At 40.0% G+C, this 25,638-nt stretch overlaps 1 protein-coding gene across 8 annotated transcripts in view; it reads left to right on the top strand.

Moving 5' to 3' along the window:
- LOC126272523 (alpha-N-acetylglucosaminidase) overlaps window positions 1–25,638 on the top strand; it is a 382,435-nt gene that overhangs the window by 107,537 nt on the left and 249,260 nt on the right. For all 8 annotated transcript variants that reach the window (XM_049975433.1, XM_049975432.1, XM_049975431.1 and 5 more), the window contains exon 10: window positions 9,349–9,498. In XM_049975433.1, the coding sequence (XP_049831390.1) occupies window positions 9,349–9,498 (150 nt within the window). The remainder of the gene's footprint in view (window positions 1–9,348; window positions 9,499–25,638) is intronic.

The following is a 25,638-nucleotide window of genomic DNA, read 5'->3' as shown; positions in this document are numbered from 1 at the left end:
GACACTACCTTGTGGAACGCTGGATATCGCTTCTGTTCTACTCGATGATTTACCGTCTATCACTATGAACTGTGACCTCTCTGAGAGGAAATCACGAATCCAGTCACACAATTGAGACGATACTCCATATGCACACAATTTGATTAATTGTCGCTTGTGAGGAACAGTATCAAAAGCCTTCTCGAAATCCAGGAATATGAAATCGCTCTGAGATCCCTTCTCGATATCATTCATTACTTCATGGGAATAAAGAGCTAGCTGTGTTGCACAAAAACGATATTTTCTGAATTTGTGTTGGTTATGTGTCAATAAGTAATTTTCTTCGACGTGATTCATAATGTTCGAGTACAGTATATGCTCCAAAATCCTACTGCAAATTGAGGTCAGTGATATGGGTCTGTAATTCAATCGGTTACTCCTATTTCCCTTCTTGAATATTGGTGTGACCTGTGCTACTTTCCAGTCTTCTTACGTCAAGTGAGTGGTTGTATATGATTGCTAAGAAAGGTACTGCTGTGTCTGCATACTCTGAGAGGAACCTGATTGGTGTACCATCTGGACCGGAAGACTTGCCTTACTTAAATGATTTGAGTTGTTTTGCATCACCAAAGATATCTTCTTTTATGTCACTCTTGCTAACAGCTGTTCTGGTTTCGAATTCTGAAATATTTACTTCATCTTCTTTCATGAAGGAATTACGGAAAACTGTATTTAGTAACTCCGCTTTAGTGGTACCATCATTGGTAACATTTCCATCACTACCGCGCAGTGACGGTATCGACTGTTTTTGCCAGTGGTGTACTTTACATACGACCAGAATGTCTTTGGGTTTTCTACCATATTTTGAGACAATATTTCATTGTAGAAACTATTAAAAGCATCTCGCATTGACGTCCGTACTAAATTTCGAGCTTCCATGAAACTTAGCCAGTCTTGGGGATTTTGCATTCTTCCGAATTTGGCATGCTTTTTTTTGTTGCTTCTGCAACAGTGTTCTGACATGTTTTGTATACCATGGTGGATCAGTCCTGTCTCTTATTAACTTTTGCGGTATGAATTTGTCTATTGCTGTCGATACTGCATCTTTGAATTTGAGCCATATCTGGTCTGTTGTTGTTGAGGTCAATTCATATCGCATAAGTTAATAAGAGACAGGACTGATCCACCCTGGTAGACAAAACATGTCAGAACACTGGTCTACACTTACGTAATTAGCTTGGAAGGAATGGAGACTCTCTCTTAGGACGGCATCAAGCGAATTTTTATCTGCTGTTTTAAATAGATATATTTTGTGTTTATTTTTAGTGGCTTTGAGCCTCGCTACAATGTCCTTGTGTTCACTAATCCCTGTATCTATCATGATGCTCTCTATTAGATCAGGATTATTTCTGGCTAAGAGGTAAAGTGTGTTTTCATAACCATTTACAATTACTGTGGGCTTATGAACTAATTGTTCAAAGTAATTCTCAGAGAAAGCATTTAGTACAATTTCGGAAGATGTTTTCTGTCTACCAGCGGCTGTGAACATGTATTTTCGCTAACAAATCGAGGGTAGATTTAAGTCTCCACCAATTATAATTGTATGAGTGGGGTACTTATTTGTAATGAGATTCAAGTTTTCTTTGAAGCATTCATCTATTATATTATCTGAGTCGGGGGGTCGGTAGGAGGAGCCAATTATTATTTTGGGTCGGCTGTTGAGTATAACCTTACTCATAGTAATTTGCAGGAACTATCTATTTCAACTTCACTACAAGATAAACTACTACCAACAGACACAAACACACCACCACCTACTTTATTTAATGTATTCTTTCTGAACATGGTTTCTGTAAAAGTTTCGGCAGAATTTATCTCCGGCTTTAGCCATCTTTCTGTTCATATAACGATTTCAGCTTCAGTGCTTTCTATCAGTGCTTGAAGCTCTGGTACTTTTCCAACACAGCTACAACAATTTACAACTACTATACCGACTGTTGCTTGGTCGATTCTTGTCGTTTCTTTGCCCTGTTCCCTTGGAGACTGGAGCCTCCTTTGATCTTTCCCAAGACTGTCTAACCCAAAAAACCACCCAGTACACACCACACAGCCCCTGCTACCCATGTAGCCACCTCCTGTGTGTACTGGACACCTGACCTATTTAGCGGAACCCGAAACCCCACCACCCTATGGCGCAAATTGAGGAATCTGCAGCCTACACTGTCACAGAACTGTCTGAGCCTCTGATTCAGACTCTCCACTCGGCTTTGTACCAAAGGTCTGCATTTGGTCCTGTCGACGATGCTGCAGATGGTGGCTGCACCCTGTACCCTTCATGGCATCTGGTAGGAACCTTTCCACATCTTGGATGACTCCCCCCGGTATGTACACGGAATGCTCATTGGCTTTCTTCCCGTCCTTAGCTGCCATATCACTAAGGGGCTCCATCACCTGTCTAACATTGGAGCTCCCTATTGCAAGTAATCCCACCCTCTGCACTTGTCCAGACCTCTCAGGAAGACCGGCCACTGCTGCAACAGGCGAGGCCGCCCTTGCTGGCTCAGAAGTACTTTCAGCAGTGGGCAACACCTCAAACCTGTTACGGAGGCATAAGGGTACAGCCTTGCAGCCAGCACCGACTTTTGCCTTCCGCCCTGGGATTCACGACCCCGCCACAGTTCACCAATCACCGTCAGGCAAATGTCGACCGGCAGGGATGTCCGAATCCGAGGGTGCGGTGGCATCAGAGATCCCAGGCGATGCTACAGGTTCCAGAGGCACCAAAGCAATCACCTCGCGTGTCCCAATGTCACTGTGGCCCAGGGCAACAGCCTTGAGCCTGTCGACCACAGCCAACACAGCTTCCAGCTGTTTACGAACGGTGGCCAATTCCCCCTGAATCCGTACACAACTGGCACAGTCTCTATCCATCAATAACAATTTTTTTCCTCTCTTCTATGTCAAAAGCCGTTCAAAACAAACAGATGACTGATGTATATGCAAATTTACCCTATTCAGGTACTAAAACATGATGCTGCAACTCTCAAATACTATAATAAGCCCGAAATTTATGAATTAAACTATGCAAGTACCCAAAACACGCAAAGAAAGTAAGAATTAATCTATGAAACAAATAAGTGAGCACAGAGTACGACTTGGTGCTGGCTGCTGCTTATCCAATGGCGGCAGGGAGCTCACTGGCTGTGACGAGCCGACACTGGCCATTCAAAACAAAAACAGATGACGGACAACTACGCGAATTTACACTATTCAGGTACTAAAACATGATGCTTCAACTCTCAAATGCTGTAATACACCCGAAATTTATGAATTAAACTATGCAAATACCCAAAAACACACAAAGAAATTAAGAATTAAACTATGAAACAAATAAGTGAGCTCAGAGTACGACTTGGTGCTGACTGCTGCTTATGCACAATAGTAAGACACTAGAATAGCATTTGAGAGGATGGTGGTTCTAGACACCATTCAGCCATCCACATTAGGTTTTCTGTGCAGTCTACAAATCTGTTACGGATAATGCTGGGATGCTTCCTTTGAAAAGGACATGGCTAACTTTCCTCTGTGCCCCCCCCCCCCCCCCCCCCTTTGCCCTGTCTCAATTATTGTCTCTGTTACTGACAGCTTGGGGTTATCAGGTTTGGTGAACAGTGCAATGGAATATCTGAGCCAGTCTTTAAAAATAACTTCAGTAAAATGAAAATGAAGTAGCATCCATTATAAAATCCTTAAAATCTAAGTGTTCTAGTGGGTATGATAACGTATCAACAAAGTTAATCAAAGAGTGCTCATGCGAGTTCAGTTCTATCTTAAGTTATTTGTGTAATCAATCTCTTATCAGCAGAACATTTTCAGACTGGCTAAAATATGCTGAAGTTAAGCCTCTTGTAGAAGGGGGATAAAGAGATACATACCATCAATTTATTGACCAATTTCACTTTTGCCGGCTTTCTCGAAAATATTTGAAAACGTTGTGTTCAAGTGGCTCCTTAGGCATCTGACTGCAAATAATATATTGTGCAAGTCAGAGTTTGGATTTCTTAAGGGTTCTGATATAGAGAAAACTATTTATGCTTACAGTGAGAGTGTACTTAACTTATTAGATAATAAATTAGAGGCTACTGGCAATTTCTGTGACCTGTCAAAAGCCTTTGACAGTGTGAACCACACCAATCTCTTAAGTAAATTAGAATATTATGGTGTCACCAGTAGTGCTGCGAAATGGTTTGAGTCTTATCTAACAGGAAACAAAGGGTATAATTGCGAAATACCTGTGCAGTAACCAGTCAGTCTTCATCTGACTGGGAATTAATTACATGTGGTGTTCCTCAAGGTTCCATCTGGGGTCCATTGCTTTTTCTTGTGTACATTAATGGCCTTGTTTGCAGATGATACAAACATTGCAGTAAGTAGCAAGCCAAGTACAAATTTAGAAATAACTGCTAATCAAATTTTCACTGGCATTAATAAATGGTTTAAAGCTAATTCACTCTCATTAAACTTTGAAAAGACCTACTATAAGCAGTTCAGAACCTGTAAGAGGTTTCCTTCCAGCATGTGTATAACATGTGAACACATGCAGATCGAAGAGGTTGATATTGTTAAATTTCTGGGACTACAACTCGATAATAAATTTAGATGGGAAGGGCATACCACAGAACTGCTTAAGCGCCTAAACAAATCTGTATTTGGACTGAGAATGTTGTCAGATGTAGGAGATATAAATACAAAAAAGCTTGCATGCTTTGCTTAATTTCATTCTGTTACGTCATACAGAATCATATTCTGGGGTAACTCATCAAACTGAGCAAAAGTTTTTAGCATGCAAAAGCATGTGATAAGAATTGTTTGTGGTGTAAATTCAAGAACATCATGTAGAAACCTATTCAAGGAACGTTGTATTCTAACCATTGCTTCTCAGTATATTTATTCCTTGCAGGTAATATATCTTTATTTCCAACCAATAGCTCAAAACGTAATATCAATACTAGGAATAAGAACAAACTACATGAAGACCTAAAATCACTTACCTTGGTGCAGAAGGGAGTCCAATATTCAGGAACACATATTTTCAATAAATTGCCAGCAACTTGGTTTCAGACAATGCATGGTTTAAACAGAGTTTGGAAGACTTTTTGATAGGCAACTCCTTCTACTCTATAAGTGAATATCGTAACAGAGACTGTTAGGCCAGCTTAAGTAAAAATGTCTGTTAGATTTCAGTTTTGACAGTACTTTGTCACAACAGTCAAGATTAGGTATTTTGTGTTTGATAAATTTATTAATAGTGCATGATAATGTTTCGTTCTGACAGTGTATTAATTCTCTAAATATTAGCTGTTGCATTTTACTGTATTGTATTCACCTATTTTGACTATCTCCTGCCAAATGATGAGGGTAGTAAGTATTATATTCAAATGTTTTATGTTTTCTATGTTATAGTTTCTGACATGTTCCACACCCATGAGAATCATCTTATTTTTTGGGTCTATGGAACGAAAACTGAATCTAATGTAATCTAACCTATCTCCTGTAGTGATCTTGTAGTCAATGGGACAATAAATACTAATCGTTTTTCCTTAACATTGCTGTGGCCCATTTCAGCAGATTGTCTGTCACAGGGTATGACATTTGGTTGTATCCCTTTGACACTGTGCAACAATGCTGCACAGTCCCTGTTAGAGTAGTGGTTATTTTTGTCTTTTCAGTTTGCCTGCTCTGTTAACATGTACCACTTAAACCAAGTATCACACTATTCCAATTTGAAACCATTCTATTGAATGGGCATATCTTGACAAACATTTTGTTTGAAGTAAGAAACAGATTGACATTTTCTGTTGAAACACATGGTGAGAAGTATTTGTTTAGACTGACTCCATCTACACATTGCAAAATCAAAATTGAAAATATGTGCCAAAACACTAGACAAAATGCATCTGATGACAAATGAGACACATCCAGTATATTGTGAACAGTAATGGTCCTATCATTCTTGAGTTGCATCCGATACTACATACATCAAAAAAAAGTTTGCATTACCCCAGTTCCAAGAACTCCTGAAGATATATGTTGACTGTGGATATTGTATCACCGACAGTCCCTTTGACTGTTCAAAGATGTCACTAAATTGCCCAAAGATGTAAACAACCATGTATGAGCAGCGCTTATTAGACACAGGGGGTCCGACAGCCGATCAGTACCAGTCATTCCACCAGGAAGGAGGTAATCAGCTCGTGTTGTCTGAAGTTCAACCCTGTGTAGACTGTCAATACTGCAGTTTGATCGCGTACACATTGTTACTTTGTGCCAGAAAGGGCTCTCAGCAAGGGAAGTGTCCAGGCATCTCGGAGTGAACCAAATCGATGATGTTCAAATGTGGAGGAGACATAGAGAGACAGGAACTGTCGATGGCATGCCCAATGGCTACTACTGCAGTGGATGACTGCTACCTACGGATTATGGCTTGGAGGAACCCTGACAGCAATGCCACCGTGTTGAGTAATGCTTTTCGTGCAGCCACAGGATGTCGTGTTATGACTCAAACTGTGTGCAATAGGCTGCATGATGCGCAATTTCACTCCCAATGTCCATGACGAGGTCCATCTTTGCAACCATGACACCATGCAGCGTGGTACAGATGGGCCCAACAATATGCCGAATCGACCGCTCAGGATTGGCATCATGTTCTAACGTTCCAACGACTTAAAGTGTGAATGTGAATCTGGGTTATATCGGATTATTCCCCAAAACCACCTTCCACTTCTTTATGAGGTGACTTAAACTTGGAACTTGCATCCACTCTTCTTTACTGGCTAGCCGGCTACTGGAAACCCTCTTGACTACTTCTCTGTCGACTAACGCTAGGTACAGGAATTTTTAGGCTCTTTCTACTTAATGAAATAAGTAGACATACAAACTTTACTTTTCGTCAATTAACGATGTATTTGACCTCCATACACAATAAAACTCACACTTTCCACATAAATATGTAACTTCCTGTAAGTTTTTTGTACAGCAGAATGTCAGAAACAAATTGGGTTACAATTAAAAGAAAGTTGGCTTAGATACCATAACTTCTCTTAACATGAATCAGAAAATAATTCTTGCCTATGGCAAGGTTATGTCGAGAGTTTTTAAGAGTTCTTTTTCAACTGTTCTTGTTTTAATAACAGTAGTCAATGACACAATAAGCACAGAGCTGCATATAACTCCATGGTTCTTCTTACATATTCACTAAACCATTTATGGATTGCCCAAGAGGTACTTGTCGGTGCCGTTCGTCCGCTGTTTCTACTCTCTTCCTGCGACTTATTTTAAATCTACACACTCAAACATGTGATGTGCAGAAGGTAGAATTCTACCACCCTCCCTCATATCCAGAATATCATGTGTTTGAGATGGTAGAAGGCTGAGTGGTTCCAGAATTTACACAGAAATTCTCGAATCACTACAAAGTGCTCTTCGCCGATGAGTGTCGAATATGCCTTCAACCAGACAATCGTTGGAGACGTGTTTGCAGGCAACATGGTCAGGCTGAACACCTTAGACACACTGTCCAGCGAGTGCACCAAGGTGGAGATTACCTGCTGTTTTGGGGTGGCATTATGTGGGGCTGACGTATACCGCTGGTGGTCATGGAAGGCACCATAATGGCTGTACAATATGTGAATGCCATCCTTCAACCGTTAGTGCAGCCATATTGGAAGCATATTGGCAAGGCATTCGTCTTCATGGATGACAATTCGTGCCCCCGTTGTGCATATCTTATGAATGACTTCCTGTAGGGTAACGACTTGTCTCTACTAAAGTGGCCAGCAAGCTCTCCAGACATGAACTCTGTTGAACATGCCTGGGCTAGATTGAAAAGGGCTGTTTATGAATGACATAACCCATCAGCCGCTCTGACGGATCTACGCTGAATCGCCGTTGAGGGGTGGGCAGTCTGGATCAACAGTGCATTGATGAACTTGTGGATAGTATGCCATGAGGAATACAGGCATGCATCAGTGTAAGAGGACGTGCTACTGGGTCTTAGAGGGGTGGCATTCTGGACCACCACCTCTGAAGGTCTCGCTGTATGGTGGTGCAAGATGCAATGTGTGGTTTTCATGAGCAATAAAACGGGCGGAAATGATGTTTATGTTGAGCTCTTTTTCCAATTTTCTGTACAGGTTCCGGAGCTCTCGGAACCGAGGTGATGGAAAACTTTATTTGATGTGTGTATTTTCATTTCTGATGATGTCTGTACTTTAAGAATGATGTGATGAGCTCTATTTGAGAGGAAGTCTTCAATTCACATATGTCTCGGTATTCTATAAGCAAGTATTTTGTTTACCTTGTGACTGTATGAATGTGTACTGAACACTTGCCAGATGGCAATAAACACAGAATCAACCTGGTACCTACTATTTACAGCCTTCTGGATATTATGAATGAACTGAGCAAGCTGAGTTTTACATCATCATTGAACATCAAAACAGTGATTTCTGTTGTGCCTCAAATATCAGTGAGTTATTGTTAATGTCTGAGAGTGTGAACCATTGAGACGTTTCTTGCCAAACAGAGGATCCTATATATTAGTGGAAAGCTTAGAGTTGTAGAAGCACACATGAGGAAGTGACTGTCATGTCAAGAAGACAAATCTTCAAGAAGACACAGTCACAAACAGAAGATGATACAAACAGTAGCTTTGAAGGTCACAGGTTCATTTACCTTGGAAAACAGAAGAAAGTTTTTATATGGGCAAGACAGTTCTAAGATTAAGTCACAAAGCTGTCAGAAAAGTGGATTGAGACAGCAGCACAGGACAAAATGGAAATCAAGAAATACGTCAGTATTTTGTTCTTTATCACACATGCAAACTTTTTTTCCCCTTATTCATTCATGTCTTAGATATAATAGCATTTATGTAGTTGTCATGCATAAGAATATATTAAGCAAGTTCAGGGGCAATGAACATTGTTTTGTTGATGTCTTTCTTGTAGTTTATACCTGAAACCTAGTTTATATTACACGCTTTTTCTGATATTTGAACGAATACCAAACTCTTCTGCAATCAAAACAGTAACATACTCTCTTTTTGTTCGGGAACTATTTCCTGTATATAAATGAGAATTTTATACAATAATATGTAAGTTGCTGCTTTTGAAAAAGGATTTATTTTCCCAGCTATACTTAGTAACTGCTGTTCACCCACTAATACTTGTTTATTGTTTATCACACACATTCATTAATCTTCACTGAAGCTTTCTTCCTGTACTAATAATTTGACAAACAGCATTATCTTACGTTATAGTTCTGTATTGAATGATTGGTGTGTAATATAATTCTTTGTACCTTCCGTTTTAGGGTCGTATGATTATACTGGACTTACAGTCTGAACTCAGTCCACATTACGAAGAACTGGATTCATATTTTGGTCAGCCATTTATTTGGTGCATGCTGCATAATTTTGGTGGCACCCTGGGTCTCTATGGTGCTATTGAAAATGTTAACCGTGTAAGTAACAATGAAGGCCAGTACCTTTTAAAAAGCAACTGGATGATTAGAAATCAGTAGCATTATTTTGTGCAATATTTTGTAATTTTAATAACTATGTCTCATCACATTATGATGAGATTCTTAGATCATTTTCACCATGGGAATTTATTTGGATTTAAACTGCTGTATTCATCTACCTGCATTAGCCTATTATACATTCCATCTTAATTGTGCAGAAGAGAACATTTCCACATGCAAAAGTCCTCTTAGTATTTCACAGTTGCTGTGACTGTGAAACGAGACAGTGTAGTTGTTAAGGTATTAGTCATGAGCTCAGGGTTAGCAAGGTTTGAAACACCATCTGGCTTGATTTAGATGCTGTAGTTTTCCTAAATCATTTGGGAAAACTACTGGAGTTTGTTTCTTTAATGTGGCTATGGCTAAATTGCCTCATCCCTGTCCACTTGAGTTAATACCCTCTCTGTGATGAACTTGACAAAATGAGGTGTTAAAATTTAATTTTTCTGCAATAATCAGTGGACAAGTAGTAGAACTACTTCGTTAATCTGTTGGTAACCTGCATGGGTTATTAAAATAACAAACGTTATAAAGAAATGAAATTATCTGAATGATAATATGTAAACGTGGATAGACTGGTCCCCACATAATACAAGAGGTATTTCGAAGAAATGGATAATTGCTTAGCTTTCAGGCTCCTTAAGAAAGAAACCCCCCCCACACACACACGCACACGTCAGTGTTGTCGAGGGATGACAGTATTGCTCTCTCTTTCTCTCTCTCTCTCTCTCTCTCTCTCTCTCTTCTGGCACATTATACAACTTCTGGCATGTTCTGCAGCTTTTCATTCTTCACCATGTGGTTCTCGTTGTTGAGTTTGATCAACCATTCCTCTTCCAAATTTTGCAGTAGTGTGGATCATGCAGGAAAGTTCGCCCAATGAAGTTTACATTTCCAGCTTTGTGCTTTTCTATCTTTGCCAGCTGCCTTTCTGGCAAAAATGGTACACCCAAAACCCAAGACGGTAGACATCTTGTTGGGGGGAGGGGGGGGGGGGGGTTGCATGGTGGTAGCCCCCCAGACCACGGAAGTATCGGACTATTGGTGCCTGTGCTGGGAACTCCCTGTGTATGCCAAGAAGTATGTGTCTGTTGTTGCTGGGGCATGGGGAATCCGGACAATGCTCCAGATAGCCATTGCTGTGACAGGTTGGTGCCCGTGTGAATAATCGGTGGTACCAAGGTAGATGACTTGGAAATGAATTGGCTTGAACTTTATTCTGTTGATGACCACATGGCCCCAGCAGTCTCTTTGAAAGGAACGGATTAATACAATGTGGAGAGATATGATTCCACAATGTTTCCTTCCCTGTATGCATTGTGGGATGAACGTAGAGCTAAGAAATGGGGAGAAATAATCCCAGCAATACTTAGTTTTCAGCGTTGCAGGCCTTTGATAAGATATGTGACAGTCTTATAACTATCACTCTCCATAACAGTCTCAATGTGGCATAGGGTATGGTTTCCCACTGTGACCTCCTTTTACAGACTGGTTACAAGTTACATGCCAATTTGGAATGATGGGGTGCGCATTTTCCCCATTTTGTCCAGAGATGGTCAAAGGACAGTATGGTTGACACTGGGGCCTTCATCGCCACCTTTGAAGATGACTCGTTGCCTAAAAATGTCAAGGTGATGATGTTGGGATGCACTGTGAAATCATATTTTCCCCTTTCCATGTGGTACTTCAAATGCCTGAGATTTGAGCACGTCTTTGTGTTGCAATGCCGGCCCTATCTGTAGACATTGTAGATGTCAGTTGCACTCAAACGCTCCTGTTATCCCTCTCCCTGTCTGTGTCAGCCATGCAGAACACCGTTCCTCCTCTTCAGCAAACTGCACCATATTCCAAAGAGAAAAGAAAATACAAACATACAAGACTCTTGAGCGACTTGTGTACCAGGAAGCCAAGAAGAAATACAGTTGTTAGCATCCTGTACATACGACAATGATGTTTGCTACAGCTATGATGACATCATCCTCTCTAGCAACGGTAGCCTTTCCCTTTGCTCCTTCTATGCTGAGCCCTCAAGGCTGCTCGACTAGACTCAGTTTGAAGCCATTTTGACTATTTTTCAACCGTGACTGTCTCATGAAATATGTAAAGGTTTTTTTAATTTACCGCTACCAGTCACAAACTTTGTGAACTATTTTATTACTTATTTACTTAGCAACATGATTCGAGGGAATACCTTATCTTCAGGCTACATGGCATTACAAAAACTATTTTACAATAAGGTCATACAGAACAAAGATAACCACAGCATTTATGAAAAGACTATGTAACATCAGTATAACCTTATTGTAAAATTGTTTTTGTAATGTCATTTAGCCTGAAGAGGAGGAATTCCCTTGAAACATGTCGCTAAGTAAATGAGTATTACAATAGTTGACAAAGTTAGTGAGTGGTAGCAGTAATTTTTAAAAAAAAAACCTTTACATAGACTTAGTTTCCCGGAGGTTGGGAGCTTCCCTCGTATTGTTTCCCCCACACCCACTTTGGGATTGTTGACTCCCCATGTACTGGAGACTTCAATCCCCGACCCCCAGCCGGAGAAGAAACACCCTTCTCTGGCATCTCTCATCAGGGAGGGGTCCCTCAGGACACTCCCAAGATTCTGCTGCTATGGAATTGGGTACCAGCCAGTGGCTGAAGGAGCCACGGGTTGCTGGTCATAGGGCTTCGTTTTCCTGTTCTGTTCCTGAAACCGTGGCAAACAGTTCCTCATGGATGTCGAAATCATCCAAGGAGAAAAGGTACGAAATGGAGACATCCAAGATGAAGGAGGTTCTGATAGTTCCTATGCCACTGGGCTCCGGGGCAGAGTTCGGGGTGACTCCTGTGGCACTGAATTCCCATGTACAACTTGCTTCAGAACTGATGTGTGTTGATGCCATATCCCCACAACTGTGGTTGCAGGCGAGCCTGGAGCATGACCTGCCTCCTTGGTCCCTTCACATTCTCAGAGGATACAAATAGTGTGATCCCCCAGTAGAACTATAGTGGTTTTATCCACCACCAGGCTAAGCTGTGACATGTTCACTTCTGTGATTCCTCTGCTTTCTGCATTGACCTCCAGGAAACTTGGTTCCCAGTGATGCAAACCTCTTCCATCAGCAGCTATTGAATTTGTATGTACATTCTGGACTCTATCTATGGCAAATGTGTCTCACTTGATACAAATTTAAGGCTGTGGCTGTTTGTGTGAAGGTGTCTCTGAATTTTACTGTCTGTTATGGGTATTTCCCTCCTGATGGTGAGGTGTCTCAGAACACAGTTGTCTGCATTAATTTCTCAACTCCACCCACACTTCCTCAATTTGGGTGATGTCAGTGCCCACAATGCTTTGTGAGATGGAACTACGGCCACTGGCTGTTCCAAAGCTATTGAAACTGTGTTCCCAGAGCTTGATATTTGTCTACATCTACATACATACTCCTCAATCCACCATATGGCACTTGTCGGGGTGTATCCTGTACCACACTAGTCATTTTCTGTCCTGTTCCACTTGCAAATGTAGCAAGGGAAAAACAACTGTCTATATGTCTCTGTGTGAGCCCTAATTTCTTGTGTCTTATCTTCATGGCCCTTACCTGATATGTTTGTTGGCAGCAGTAGAATTGTTCTGTAGTCAACTCTAAATGCCAGTTCTCTAAATTTTCTGAATAGTGTTCCTGGGAAAGAATATTGTCTTCCCTCTAGGGATTCCCATTTGAGTTCCAGATGTATGTCTGTAACACTTGCGTGTTGTTTGAATTTGCTGGTAATAAATTTAGCCCCTGAATTGCTTCAATGTCTTCCTTTAATCTGACGTGGTACAGATTCCAAGCATTCAAGCCATACTCAAGAATAGGTCACACTGGTGTCCTGTATGCAGTGTCCTTTACAGATGAACCACACTTTCCCAAAATTCTCCCAGTAAACCTAACTTGACTGTGCCTTGCCTACCACAATCTTTCATGTGCTCATTGCATTTCATATCACTTGGCAACATTGTGCCCAGATATTTAAAGGATATGACTGTGTCAAGCTAGACACTTTTGATGCTGTATCGAAACATTATAGGTTTGGTTTTCCTACTCATCTGCTTTAACTTACGTTTTTCTGCATTTAGAGGTAGCTGCTGTTTCAACTAGACAATTTGTCTAAGTCATCTTATATACAGTTACAGTCATTCAACGTCAACACTTTACTGTACACCACAGCATCATAAGAAAACAACCACAGATCGATGCCCACCCTGTACGCCAGATCATTTATGTGTATAGAAAATAATAGCAGTCCTATCACACTTCCCTGAGGCACTCCTGATGGTACCCTTGTCTCAGATGAACACTCACCATTGTGGGCAATGTACTGGGTTCTATTACAGGGTGTATATGGCCCAGGACAACCGGGAGATCTGCGAAAAACTGGGAACTTTTTCACTAAGAAGAAAACCGGAAAAAACCCAGGATTTTTTTAGAATTCTTGGAATTTTTCATTGTTTTAGTTTTATGTTAAATTTTTGTAATTTTGGCTGGTAAGAAACGATACTCTAACAAAGAATGTTACTGTATCCCGCTACTGCAGAATAATACTTCAACAATAAAATGTAAATGAGAGAAAAAATGAAAATAACTTAAATTGCAAAGGAAATGTGCCATTTACAACAAAGACACACAGTGTTCATGCAAGTGTCTGCCAATAGCAGAATGTGTCAAAGACTTTAGGAAGACTATGAAATGCAATAACAACAAATTGCCTCCGATGAGCGTGAAGTCACAGCTGTTTATATCAGATTCATTTTAACAGTTACGAGCAGGCTCATGTGCATGTGCAGTTGAGTCACATTTGAGTAGTAGTTTCTCATGCTTCTGGCTACAGGACTGTGGCTATTGGCTGTGTAAGCAGTCACAGCAAGCAGCTAGATCTACCGGGAGAAGGGAGGAAGAAAAAAACTTGTTTCACAAAGCACCTAGCATCCAGCGCACATTGGTCTATCGGTTATTCGTATGATTTTGAAAAGCATACCTGTTGGTTTTTAAACATTTTTGAACACATTTTAAGTTGATTTCTGAATGAATCATAAGTTGATTTTTGAATGCGTGCATACTGTACATGATGTCTCTCGGGAGAATTCTCGTCGCATCTAGAAGTAAACGTTCTGCAGACAAAAGGGGATGCGGCTATACGAGCTGAGTGGAATAAAGCCGAACGGATTAATGCCAATCGCTGTCTGATTATGTGGTTGATTGGGTTTGCGAATGATCAGTGTTGTTAAAATTGCTAGGAAATCCATATATTCAGACTACCAGAATGTAAATAAATGACTAACAGGAATAACAGGTGAGAAAGATTACGTATTATCTTCTCGGTGTATCCAAGAAAATGAAATTTTGACAGAAAATTTTTGGCCAAAGTGCTACACAAGTAAGGACCAGTTGTACATCCCTGGCTAGCAGCCGCTGAAGTTATATTCTGGAAGTAACATGGAAAACGTGTCTACGAACAATTAAAATGCCTAACTGGAGAATACTCGCGGGATAACTAAACCTGTGCTTCTGGCAGAGTTAGTGAAGTAAATCGGCAAACAAATTTTGACAGTGGCAGGAATAGCCACAGAATTGATGATGACAAGAGTGTTTGTTAGAACGAGGAAGGAGAAGAAATGAAGACATCACACAAATTATGGAAGAATAAGACAATTCCAAATTTATATAAAAATCATACTACTTTTCAATCTCATGCTTGAGAAACTGGTGCGTATGAATGAAATGTGAAACTATTTCCTAACATAAAGCTTTTTGCTTGTAGTAGGCCTAATAGGCATTTCATATTGGTACTTCGTGAATTATATTCTGTCGTGTCATAAAAATGATCATTTGTGCCAAAACAGTCTCGTTTATTTGGCGTGCGTTACAAAATTTCTGCAATATTAGAAAGGCCTATTTTATTTTATTTAGCAGACAGTGACAAAATAGATGTAATCAGATCGAGAAACCACACCAATCTTGGGTATTATTTATATTAACAGCTTTTTCAGTTTTAGATAACGAGATTTCGATTTTTCATGTAGCAAAATGTTTGACGAACTTTGATGAGGTAATAGATTCTTTCGCAGAAAGGAAAGCATGCCATGTAAAGCTGTAACAAGCTTAGAGAGAAAAAAATGCTAGGAACTAAGGATTGAAGAAATGTGTACTTTCTTGCTTGTCTCTTGTCTTTATTGGTTTTTATGTATCCTATATTTAATTTTATGTTTTATATTTAATTTAATTTAATTTATGTCACACATAACATCAAGTTATTACCTAATAGTCAATAAAGAGTGCAAATTTTCTGAAGAGTTCTTGTTCTCCTGATTGCAAATAACCTCATCTGCTATTAATTGCGAGATTTATTTTTTATTTATTTATTTATTTTTTTAAAAAGAAGGGGCAGGCTGTCAAATCGGCCAACTGGGAGCAGGAGAGACACCACAGGACATTTCAGTTTCCATTGTCCTGAATATAGTTTTGATGGCATCCATTACAAAATACACATGTTTAATTCCACAGAGCGAAATACAGTAACATACGGTAGAAGACTGCTGTGTGAAGAGGAATGGCACTGCACTTTGGCACACTTGAGACCAAATAACATCTCTTACATTTCTTCGAACACATATGTTTTATATATCAGACTTTTCAGAAAGATGTGCGCTACAGGATGAACATACTTTTGAAAATTTGATTGTTTTAGTATTGACCCGGTTAGCAAATATTGTAGTTCCAAAGCTGATGCGCAGACCAGTCTGAGTTACAGTGGGTAGTCTCCACGTGACCCTTGTTTACATTTAGTGATTATTCTCATGTCAAATGAAAACAAAACGGATATCTGTGGCCTGGAGCTATCAAGTGAATTAAAATACATTCACATAATTACAGAAGGATAAAATATTTTATTACTTTCAGATTTTATTTTATTTCCACATTTCTGACAGTCAAGCATTAATCGCCTTGCAGAACAATGAAGTCATTTTTGTCTGTCTGTGAAAGAAATTTGACTTTTATTACCGTATTTACTCGAATCTAAGCCGCACTTGAATCTAAGCCGCACCTGAAAAATGAGACTCGAAATGAAGAAAATCTAAGCCGCACCTGAAATTTGAGGCTCAAAATTCAAGGGGAGAGAAAAGTTTTAGGCTGCACTTCCAAATCGAAACAAAGTTGTAATATGAGACACAATTTAGGTCGAATGAATGACGATACAGGTACAGCACACATAATCTGGTTACGGTGATATGTGATGGTATAATGCATTGTTTTTGTCCTCCTGTTGACTATCATAGGGAGAATGACATTCCACACAGGTGACAAATTGAACTAGGTAATTTCTTTTGCTGTGGTGAGAAGATAACTTCCTATCTAATACAACAGCTACTTATAATTTAACTGCTCATAATTGTATGTGAGGATGAACTGCTACTCACCAAATGCTGGAGGACAGAAAAAAGGGCAAATACATTGAAAGGAAGGAAAATTGCTCATTTTTTCACAGGAAACACAGTTCTTGTTGAATCCTGCCTTGACGTCAAATACGTGGGGTCTAGGAATCCTGCCGTCTCAGATCGATAGACAACATTCAAACAAATCGTATTAATGAGTTTTTTTATGAAATGAACAATGACAATACTTAACTTTGACAATAACACAGAAGTGTCGCAAGCAAAGGGCGACATGCAAATAAGAAATCTCTTCAGTATATACAATTCCTGAGTCACTGGTCTTCAAGTGCCTAATCTTGTTGCTGCTGTAGAAGTGGTCAACGATGAGTTGGCACAGAACTTATGTTCTCTTCGCATTGAGGTTGCTGCCATTGCATTGTCATCATGGAGAGGGGTCAGTTAGCGTGCAATTGGCTGGCATCTTCTTCACAGCCCTCTCTGCTCTTTTGTTTCCGAATGGCATTCTGGCGCTTGACTTTATGCCAGAACAGTGCTGGGGTAGAACAGTTAAGTGCATTGAAGGACAAGGCAGGGTGCCACTACAAAGAACACAAAAGAAATAGGTAAATTCAGGGGAAATGTGGAGGATAAAGAGAAAAAGATAAAAAGGTAAGAAAAGATTCCAGTGAGTGAGCTAGAATAGACTAGAGAAGTGAGAGGCTAATATAGGCAGGAAGGTGCAGTGAGTTGGTTACAGAATAGGGAAGGGTTCAGGGGAAGGTGATTTTGGTTAGCAGTGCATCAAAGAGTGTTGCAGGGAGAGTTTCCATGTTGATGTTAAAGAAAAATGTAAGTGGCACTGGTTTCAAAGGAGCCATTTCACTCAATTACTGGGTGTTCCAGTTGGTCCTCAGCCTCAGTCTGGCAGTAACCATTCATTATAATGGGTGCTGTAAGACATGAAAGGAAGCAAGATGAAGTAAATACGTTAGTAATTAGAGAAATAACTTACCACCATTAACAAACAAATAAATTTAACAAAAACTAGATACTGTATGGCAATGGAATGTCCTTGGTGGACTGGAAATAGTGGAAGCAATAAAGTTAATAGTTCACCTTACAGTTTAGCTGTTGAGTGGTCAATAGCAACAGATACTGTATGTGACTGAAAATGTTGCTAAGATTTTGGACGATGCCCTTCTTCAGAACTAACTAGTATAAAATGAAACACACACACACACACACACACACACATTTGTATACACACACATACACCTGCACAGCTACAGTGTCGCAGCCAACTACAATATAGCTGAAACTGTCAGGGTGAGTTGTGAATTGTGGCTGGATAGTTCAGTCAGAAAGTTGTTGGCTTGTAAAAGAGTATGTTCTGGATTTTATTCCCAGTCTCTCACACAGTTTTAATCTTCCAGGAAGTTTTGATATTAACTTTGACCTAAAAGGACAAAAAATATCCATATAACATGGCTGATGAAAACTGTTGTGGTTCTGTCTTCTTTATTTGAGATGATTTCCACTGTATCTTGAACATAGCTTGTAGTGTTTTGAGAACTTCCACGTTAATTTGAGAACCACTCGGCCTACCACCATCTCGAACACATAATATTTTTAATATAAGTGTGAGAGAGTCTATTTACTGCGTATCACCTGTCTGTGAGTGCAGGTTTGAAGTTTATCGTGAGAAAACTGTAGGCGCGGCAGTCGAACGGCACAGATAAGTGTTTGCCGGTCGCGCCATGGCAACCATAGTGAAAGAACAAGGAATGTTTAAGTATTCAGTGCTGTTCTGTAACTTTGGTGATTGTAGTGACAAAAGAACAATGGAGGAAAAAAGGCTTTTAATTAATGTTTGTTTCGGACATGGAGAAGATAAGATGTGTATTGAGATTCATGTTAAGAAAGGACAAGGTTATCTAGCCAACCTTACCTTATATGTAAATCTACTTTGTTTCTAAACTTTGCAGACGCGAAGGGACTTACTTGATAGTATTTGTTTATGTGGAGACTGACATTTGTAAAAGTTTGATGTTCAAATGTACGTTGTTGAGTGAAGCGAAAAAAACTGTGTACGCCTGCTTATTTTTATAAGTAGAAAGAGTCTTGAGAAATTCCTGCACCTAGCAAATATACTTCGGAGAAGAAGAGAAAAGGAGGTTGGAGCAGCAAGATAACCACCAAGGAAAGTCAACTGACAGTCTCAAGTAATTCATATCATTAGAGAAGTGGGAGTTGACGCACATACTTCACCACTGTAAGTCATCCGAAGTGTTTGAATGTGGCGACCTGTGTGAAAGGATGGAAGAAAACAGGAATTTTGAGACGAAAACGGATAACAAGATATGTGTTGCCATAGCAACCGAGCAGAACAAGACAAAAGAACCGTTTCACGGAATTGGATTCTGCCTAAAAATTCAAACGGTGAAAATTAGTAAATGCAAAGAAAGGGAAGATGTAAGAAAGTAATAACGTTAAAAGAACAGAGAGATCTCAACGTATTAGACTAAGAACAGATATATCAAGAACTATTCGACTAAGAAGATCTGGTGTGGGGAGTATACAGCTCTCACACATCGTGGGTACGCAGACACAGAAACCAGCATCCAATGCTGCCAGTACCAGTTGCTGTCCTCCGGTGCTGACCTGCTTCCACATCTGCTCACCGACGCCTACGTAGAAACCAACAAATGACGCCACCAGCACCAGTTGCTGTTCACTGGTGCTGGTTACACATCTGCTCACTGACACAGCCTAAACTCTATGCGGGATGAACGTAAAACAGAACTTCATTGTTTTGGTACAAACTAGTAAGAACTGTTAAGTGAACAATATTACTGTAGTTATTCTACTCAGAGTTGAAGTTTTTAAAAATGATTATTAGGTCTAAAGTTAATAAGAATATGGATAACTTAGGACAAATGGAAAAAAAACCCTCAAGAACCAGCTGACCTTGAGAGTCAGTAGAGAAATGTCAGACTGGTCTGAGTTAGAAAACCTAATCAAAGTTCAAAATGCTAAATTAGATACACAGATTGCAGATTCAGTGGTTTTAAGAAAGGAACTAAATGAAGCTTCTAATACTCAGTTAAATTTGGTAAATGCCAAAGTAGAATGCCAAAGCAAAGAATTTAGTAGTTTATGCGAAAGCATGGGAGCTTTAAAGACCGAATTTGACAATTTAAATACTAAAGTATTGGATCGGAAATTACAATTAAAGAATGAAGTAACGAACTATTTAAACCACCATGTAAATCGACTGGTAACTGACTTTAGTTAGAAACAGAATGATCAAATCCAGGGTTTGACAAAGAAATTAGAATTTGATATTGAGGAAAGATGTAATATGGTTGAATCCGAAAATAATTAATAGTTAGGATCATTTGAAAATGTATGTAATGTTAAGTTTGATACTGTTAAGCACATGTTTCATACTTTAGAAGAGTGCGTCAACAAGCAAGATAAGTTAATGCCAATAATCCAATCACAAATTACAGACGTTAATACATGATTAGATAATGTAGAAAGAAACTTCAAAGAGCAACTAGTGAACTCAGACATTACGAGGTGCATTCAAGTTCTAAGGCCTTCGATATTTTTCTAATTAACTACTCATCCGAAATCGATGAAACTGCCGTTACTGCTCAACGTAATCGCCCTGCAGACATACACATGATTCCATGGCAGCGGCGAAGGCTTCTTTAGGAGTCTGTTCTGACCACTGGAAAATGGCTGAGGCAATAGCAGCACGGCTGGTGAATGTGCGGCCACGGAGAGCGTCTTTCATTGTTGGAAAAAGCCAAAAGTCACTAGGAGCTAGGTCAGGTGAGTATGGAGTATGAGGAATCACTTCAAAGTAGTTATCACGAAGAAACTGTTGTGTAACGTTAGCTCGATGTGTGGGTGCGTTGTCTTGGTGAAACAGCACACGCGCAGCCCTTTGCGGACGTTTTTGTTGCAGTGCAGGAAGGAATTTGTTCTTCAAAACATTTTCGTAGGATGCACCTGTTACCGTAGTGCCCTGTGGAATGTAATGGGTAAGGATTACGCCATTGCTGTCCCAGAACATGGACACCATCATTTTTTCAGCACTGGCAGTTACCCGAAATTTTTTTGGTTGCTGTGAATCTGTGTGCTTCCATTGAGCTGACTGGTGCTTTGTTTCTGCATTGAAAAATGGTATCCACGTCTCATCCATTGTCACAACCAACGAAAAGAAAGTCCCATTCATGCTGTCGTTGCGCGTCAACATTGCTTGGCAACATGCCACACGGTCAGCCATGTGGATGTGGTTGTCCGTCAGCATTCGTGGCACCCACCTGGATGACACTTTTTGCATGCCTAGATTACCCATAGGCATAGAAGAATTAAAACATACGAAAGGACCCAGTGCTATATTTGCAATTAATTTTATGTCATTAGAACATCCGAACATCAGAGTACAAGAGATGGCTCAAAGAATAATGGAATATATCTATCATGATCCCTATTTTACAGAAATGTTTTCTATGTGTATCCGAAATTCCTTCCCTCCTAATCAAATGGGAAAATGGAAAATTATGGGTCATAATTTGTTTTGGAGAAACAGTGTAACATCGCAACGTTGGCACTTGTGCATTCTGAAGGCAATGGAAGACACACTAGTCTGGTATATTCGTACAGGATATGGACACTTCGGAATAAGTAAGTGTATAACTCATATGAATAGGTTTTCCTATTTTAAGAAACTAGGTCATAAAGTAGCATCTTTAATTAGAGCCTATGAGATATTTCAGAAGGTGAAAGGAGTAATACTCATGTGAAATACAAAATGTCTCTGATTATCCCTAAGTCGTTACATGATCTCACAGCAGCAGATTTTTTTGGACCAATTCCAAAAGGAAAGGGAGGAAGGTCATACATTTTGGTTATTATAGAGTGTTGGTCAAAATATGTTAAACTATATCCAATCAAGCCACTTCAGGAACATTCGAGATTGAGGCAGGCCTCAAACAAGGGGGTGCTCTCTAATGTGTTCTGTTCAATGTCATCTTAGAGAAAGTAATAAAAGAGTGTAGGCAACAGGAGTGGGCTCGAGTAGAGATGGGCAGTAACTTCAGTTGTCTTGCATATGCAGATGACATAGTACTACTAAGTGAATCAAAGCACGAGTTGAAAGAAATGTACCAGAAAATGGACAGTTACGCACAAAAGGTAGGGCTCAAAGTGAATCGAGACAAAACAGAGTTCATGCAATTAGGAAGAGACAAAAGCAGGAAGAATTTCTTGAGATAAAGAAGGTAAAGAGCAAAAGAATACAATGGGTGGGCCATGTAGCCTGTAGGTCAGATGGAAGACAGGCAAAGAAGGCACTAGCGGGGAAATCAAACACCAAACACCCCATTGGATGACCAAGGCAGCACTGGATGGATGACCTGGCAAAAGACCTAGCAGCCCTGGGATTTAAGACATCTGGAGGAACCAGGCACAAAACAGGAAGGAATGGAGGCAGTTTGTGGAAGCAGCTTGTGGTTTGCAGGGCCTGTGATCACTGAATATCTATCTATATCCAACCAAAAGAGCATATACGCAGACAGTTATACACTGTTTACAACAATACTTTCTGGAGGCAGGTAAACCAAAACGATTTCTCACCGATAATGGACCATAATTTGTGAGTAATGAATTTAAACAGTTTCTAGCTTGGTAAGGTATTCGTCAGTATTAAAATCCAACTATAACCTGTCCTCGAATCCATGTGAAAGAGTTGTTGTTGTTTATTGTTGTGGTCTTCAGTCCTGAGACTGGTTTGATGCAGCTCTCCATGCTACATACAGTAAAGCTGCATGCCCTCGGGAAAAATTACGTCTATAGTTTTCCCTTGCTTTCAGCCGTTTGCAGTACCAGCACAGCTAGGCCGTTTTAGTTAGTGTTACAAGGCCAGATCAGTCAATCATCCAGACTGTTGCTCCTGCAACTACTGAAAAGACTGCTGCCCCTCTTCAGGAACCATACGTTTGTCTGGCCTCTTAGCAGACAGATACCCCTCTGTTGTGGTTGCATCTACAGTATGGCTATCTGTATTGCGCTGAGGCATGCAAGCCTCCCCACCAGTGGCAAGGGCCATGGTTCATGGGATAGAGGGGGGGGGGGGGGGGTTGGGGGTGTGAAAGAGTTACGAAAGAAATTGGGAAATTATGCCATACCTACTGCCATGAAAAACACACTTTATGGGCAATGAAAATGAAAGACTTTGAACTTATTATAAATGAATTACCACATTTGCCAACAGGGTTAACACCTTTAGAAGTAGTAGGCAAACCTGTTGTAGGAGAACCTCTAATTAAATGTTTTAATTGGCCTGAACATCCTAATGTAGATTACGAATGGAAGCAGGAAATTGTTTCTAAGAATTTAGTTGAGAAGGCCCAACAAAGCTTGAGTAAGCCTAATGAGAAAGCTGTAGAACCTCAGTACAAGGTCGACGACCTAGTTCTTATAAAGCAACATCTTCAAAGCACTGCCATGAAGAAAGAAACACAGAAGTTTTTCCAAAAATATGAAGGACCATACCGAGTACAAACGGTAATCCATACCAAGACATTATTTTTAGTGGATCCTACAACTGGATCAGAAAAGGGAAAGTACAATGTGAAAGACGTAAAGTTGTATCTTCTCCACGTTAACATTCTTAGTTAACGGGCGGAATGATGACCATCGGGTCCCAAGTTGCTTTCGGTGTTTCTTGTGTAATAATTTTCCTGCACTGAATTCCCCAAACTCTTAAACTATTCTATCATCCCTCACTTAGAAGTACGGGAAAGAACCATACCAGCGAGAACTGCTCCTGGTAAGAGATTTTATTATTCCAGTCTGTTAGATGTCCCGACTTTGCTCGGCTGCAGCACGAGGCGGAAATTTGTACACATGTTGTTTCCGATCACAGTCATTTGGCACAGGCTTGGGACAGAGTATATTAGGTGCCTGGTCAGTTCTTATCTCCCTCAGCCATGGGAATACTATTCTCAGACTGAGTGTAATATAGTCAAGCCAACTTTTGCCGTTTTTGCTCTACACGAGGTTTCTGTCCTTGCTGAGCTGGCCTTAGGACAACTGCGTTATTCTTTGACAGATGTACCGCCACAGTTGGGCCAGAATTCAAATTTATATTTCCTAATGCATATTTGTCTTAATGAACGGAAGCGAATATTATGTTAGCTGAACATATAATATTGGATGACTAATTAATTAATGATGATACTGTAGCATATAATTTTCGACTTTGTACAAAATATTTTATACCTTTTATGAGATGTGATGTAGATGGAAGGGTTTGTATCAGTTTGAAAGGGGTAGGTATTGTGGATAACAGCATGGTTTACGAGAACACACAAATCATGACTAACACGAAACATACACCACACCTTTCAAACAACCCTCGTGATCAAGTTTGACTGATTCTCTATCACTTGCCATTTCAATAGGGTTGGTAAGATTTCCTTTGGGGACCTCAAGGGTGAAGGTGGTAATGTCCCTTCTGTAGGAGACGATTTAACATCAAACCTCCTCCGGCTTCTCACTCAAGTATCTGCGGGGTAGGGATCCTGGGGAAGGGGCGTGGGAAGGGTTTCCTGTCTTTGAGGCTATCTTCTTTCTCATCTTCGATCTTAGCAAACACTTCTATTTGTTGCCTTTCTTACTTCTCATTTGAGGACCCATCTATTTTTTTCCCTCTTTTCATATTCACATACTTCTGTCGCAGAAGTCCTTCCTATTTTCCGTGGTTTCCAATAACCTACTTCTTGTAGGCCGGAGAATCAGCTACACAAACACAAATCCGCGTACACACAAAGATACGCTTATACACAAACATTAAAATTACCGATTAGAAACCTCATGCAATGTGAAAATTGCCAAGTGTTGTAGGGGGAAGATATGTGTACATCAGGAAATATGCACACATTGTTTTTTTATTATGACGGTTCTACAGGGCTTATTTGTATAAAAACTATACACAAACTATGATGATTCTACAAGGAGTGAACATAAGGAGGTGGCATGGCTAATGAAAGAGAACATAAGCTAAAGAATGGTAGGGTAGTGAGACTCATATAGCCTAAGTAAACATATTATCTCCTGAATAGTACATCCAGACATGGTATCTATTACAGGTATAGAAGTTGATGAGTAGAGGAGGACTTTAGGAAGTTTATGAGGTATTAAGAAGTGAATGCGAAGTGTAAAATAGATTTGTAGCTTTACCAGAAAATATTTAATTATAGTGTACATAGGAATGTATACTGGTGGGTAATGAATCATGAGGCCTACTCAGAAAGGATAAGGGGGGGGGGGGGGGGCACCTTGCATTTACTGAATATAAAGGGCAGGTGTACCTACATGGAGATAGGACGACCTGTGGCCTAAGAAATAGGAAGGTTTTATAATGGGGCATATGTGCCAGAACGGAAAGAGGAAGTGCTCTCATATGGTCAACCCACAAATAAGGTATAGGTACTGATCCTAGCAGGAAGGGACAGTATCATGACAGAAGTCACGTGTTTTATAGTATTGTTCTGATAAGTTTGAATTCTATGTAACACTAACATTATCATGTTTTAGGTAAGTTTACGACTATCAAAAGGAAAACTTTTATTTTGCCCAAAGTTCCACCAAACTAC

This window comes from Schistocerca gregaria, chromosome 5 (genome assembly GCF_023897955.1).
Source record: "Schistocerca gregaria isolate iqSchGreg1 chromosome 5, iqSchGreg1.2, whole genome shotgun sequence".
NCBI classification, from domain to species: domain Eukaryota; kingdom Metazoa; phylum Arthropoda; class Insecta; order Orthoptera; family Acrididae; genus Schistocerca; species Schistocerca gregaria.
The sequence above is the reverse complement of the archived record's forward strand: the minus strand, read 5'-3'. Positions and strand labels throughout refer to the sequence as shown.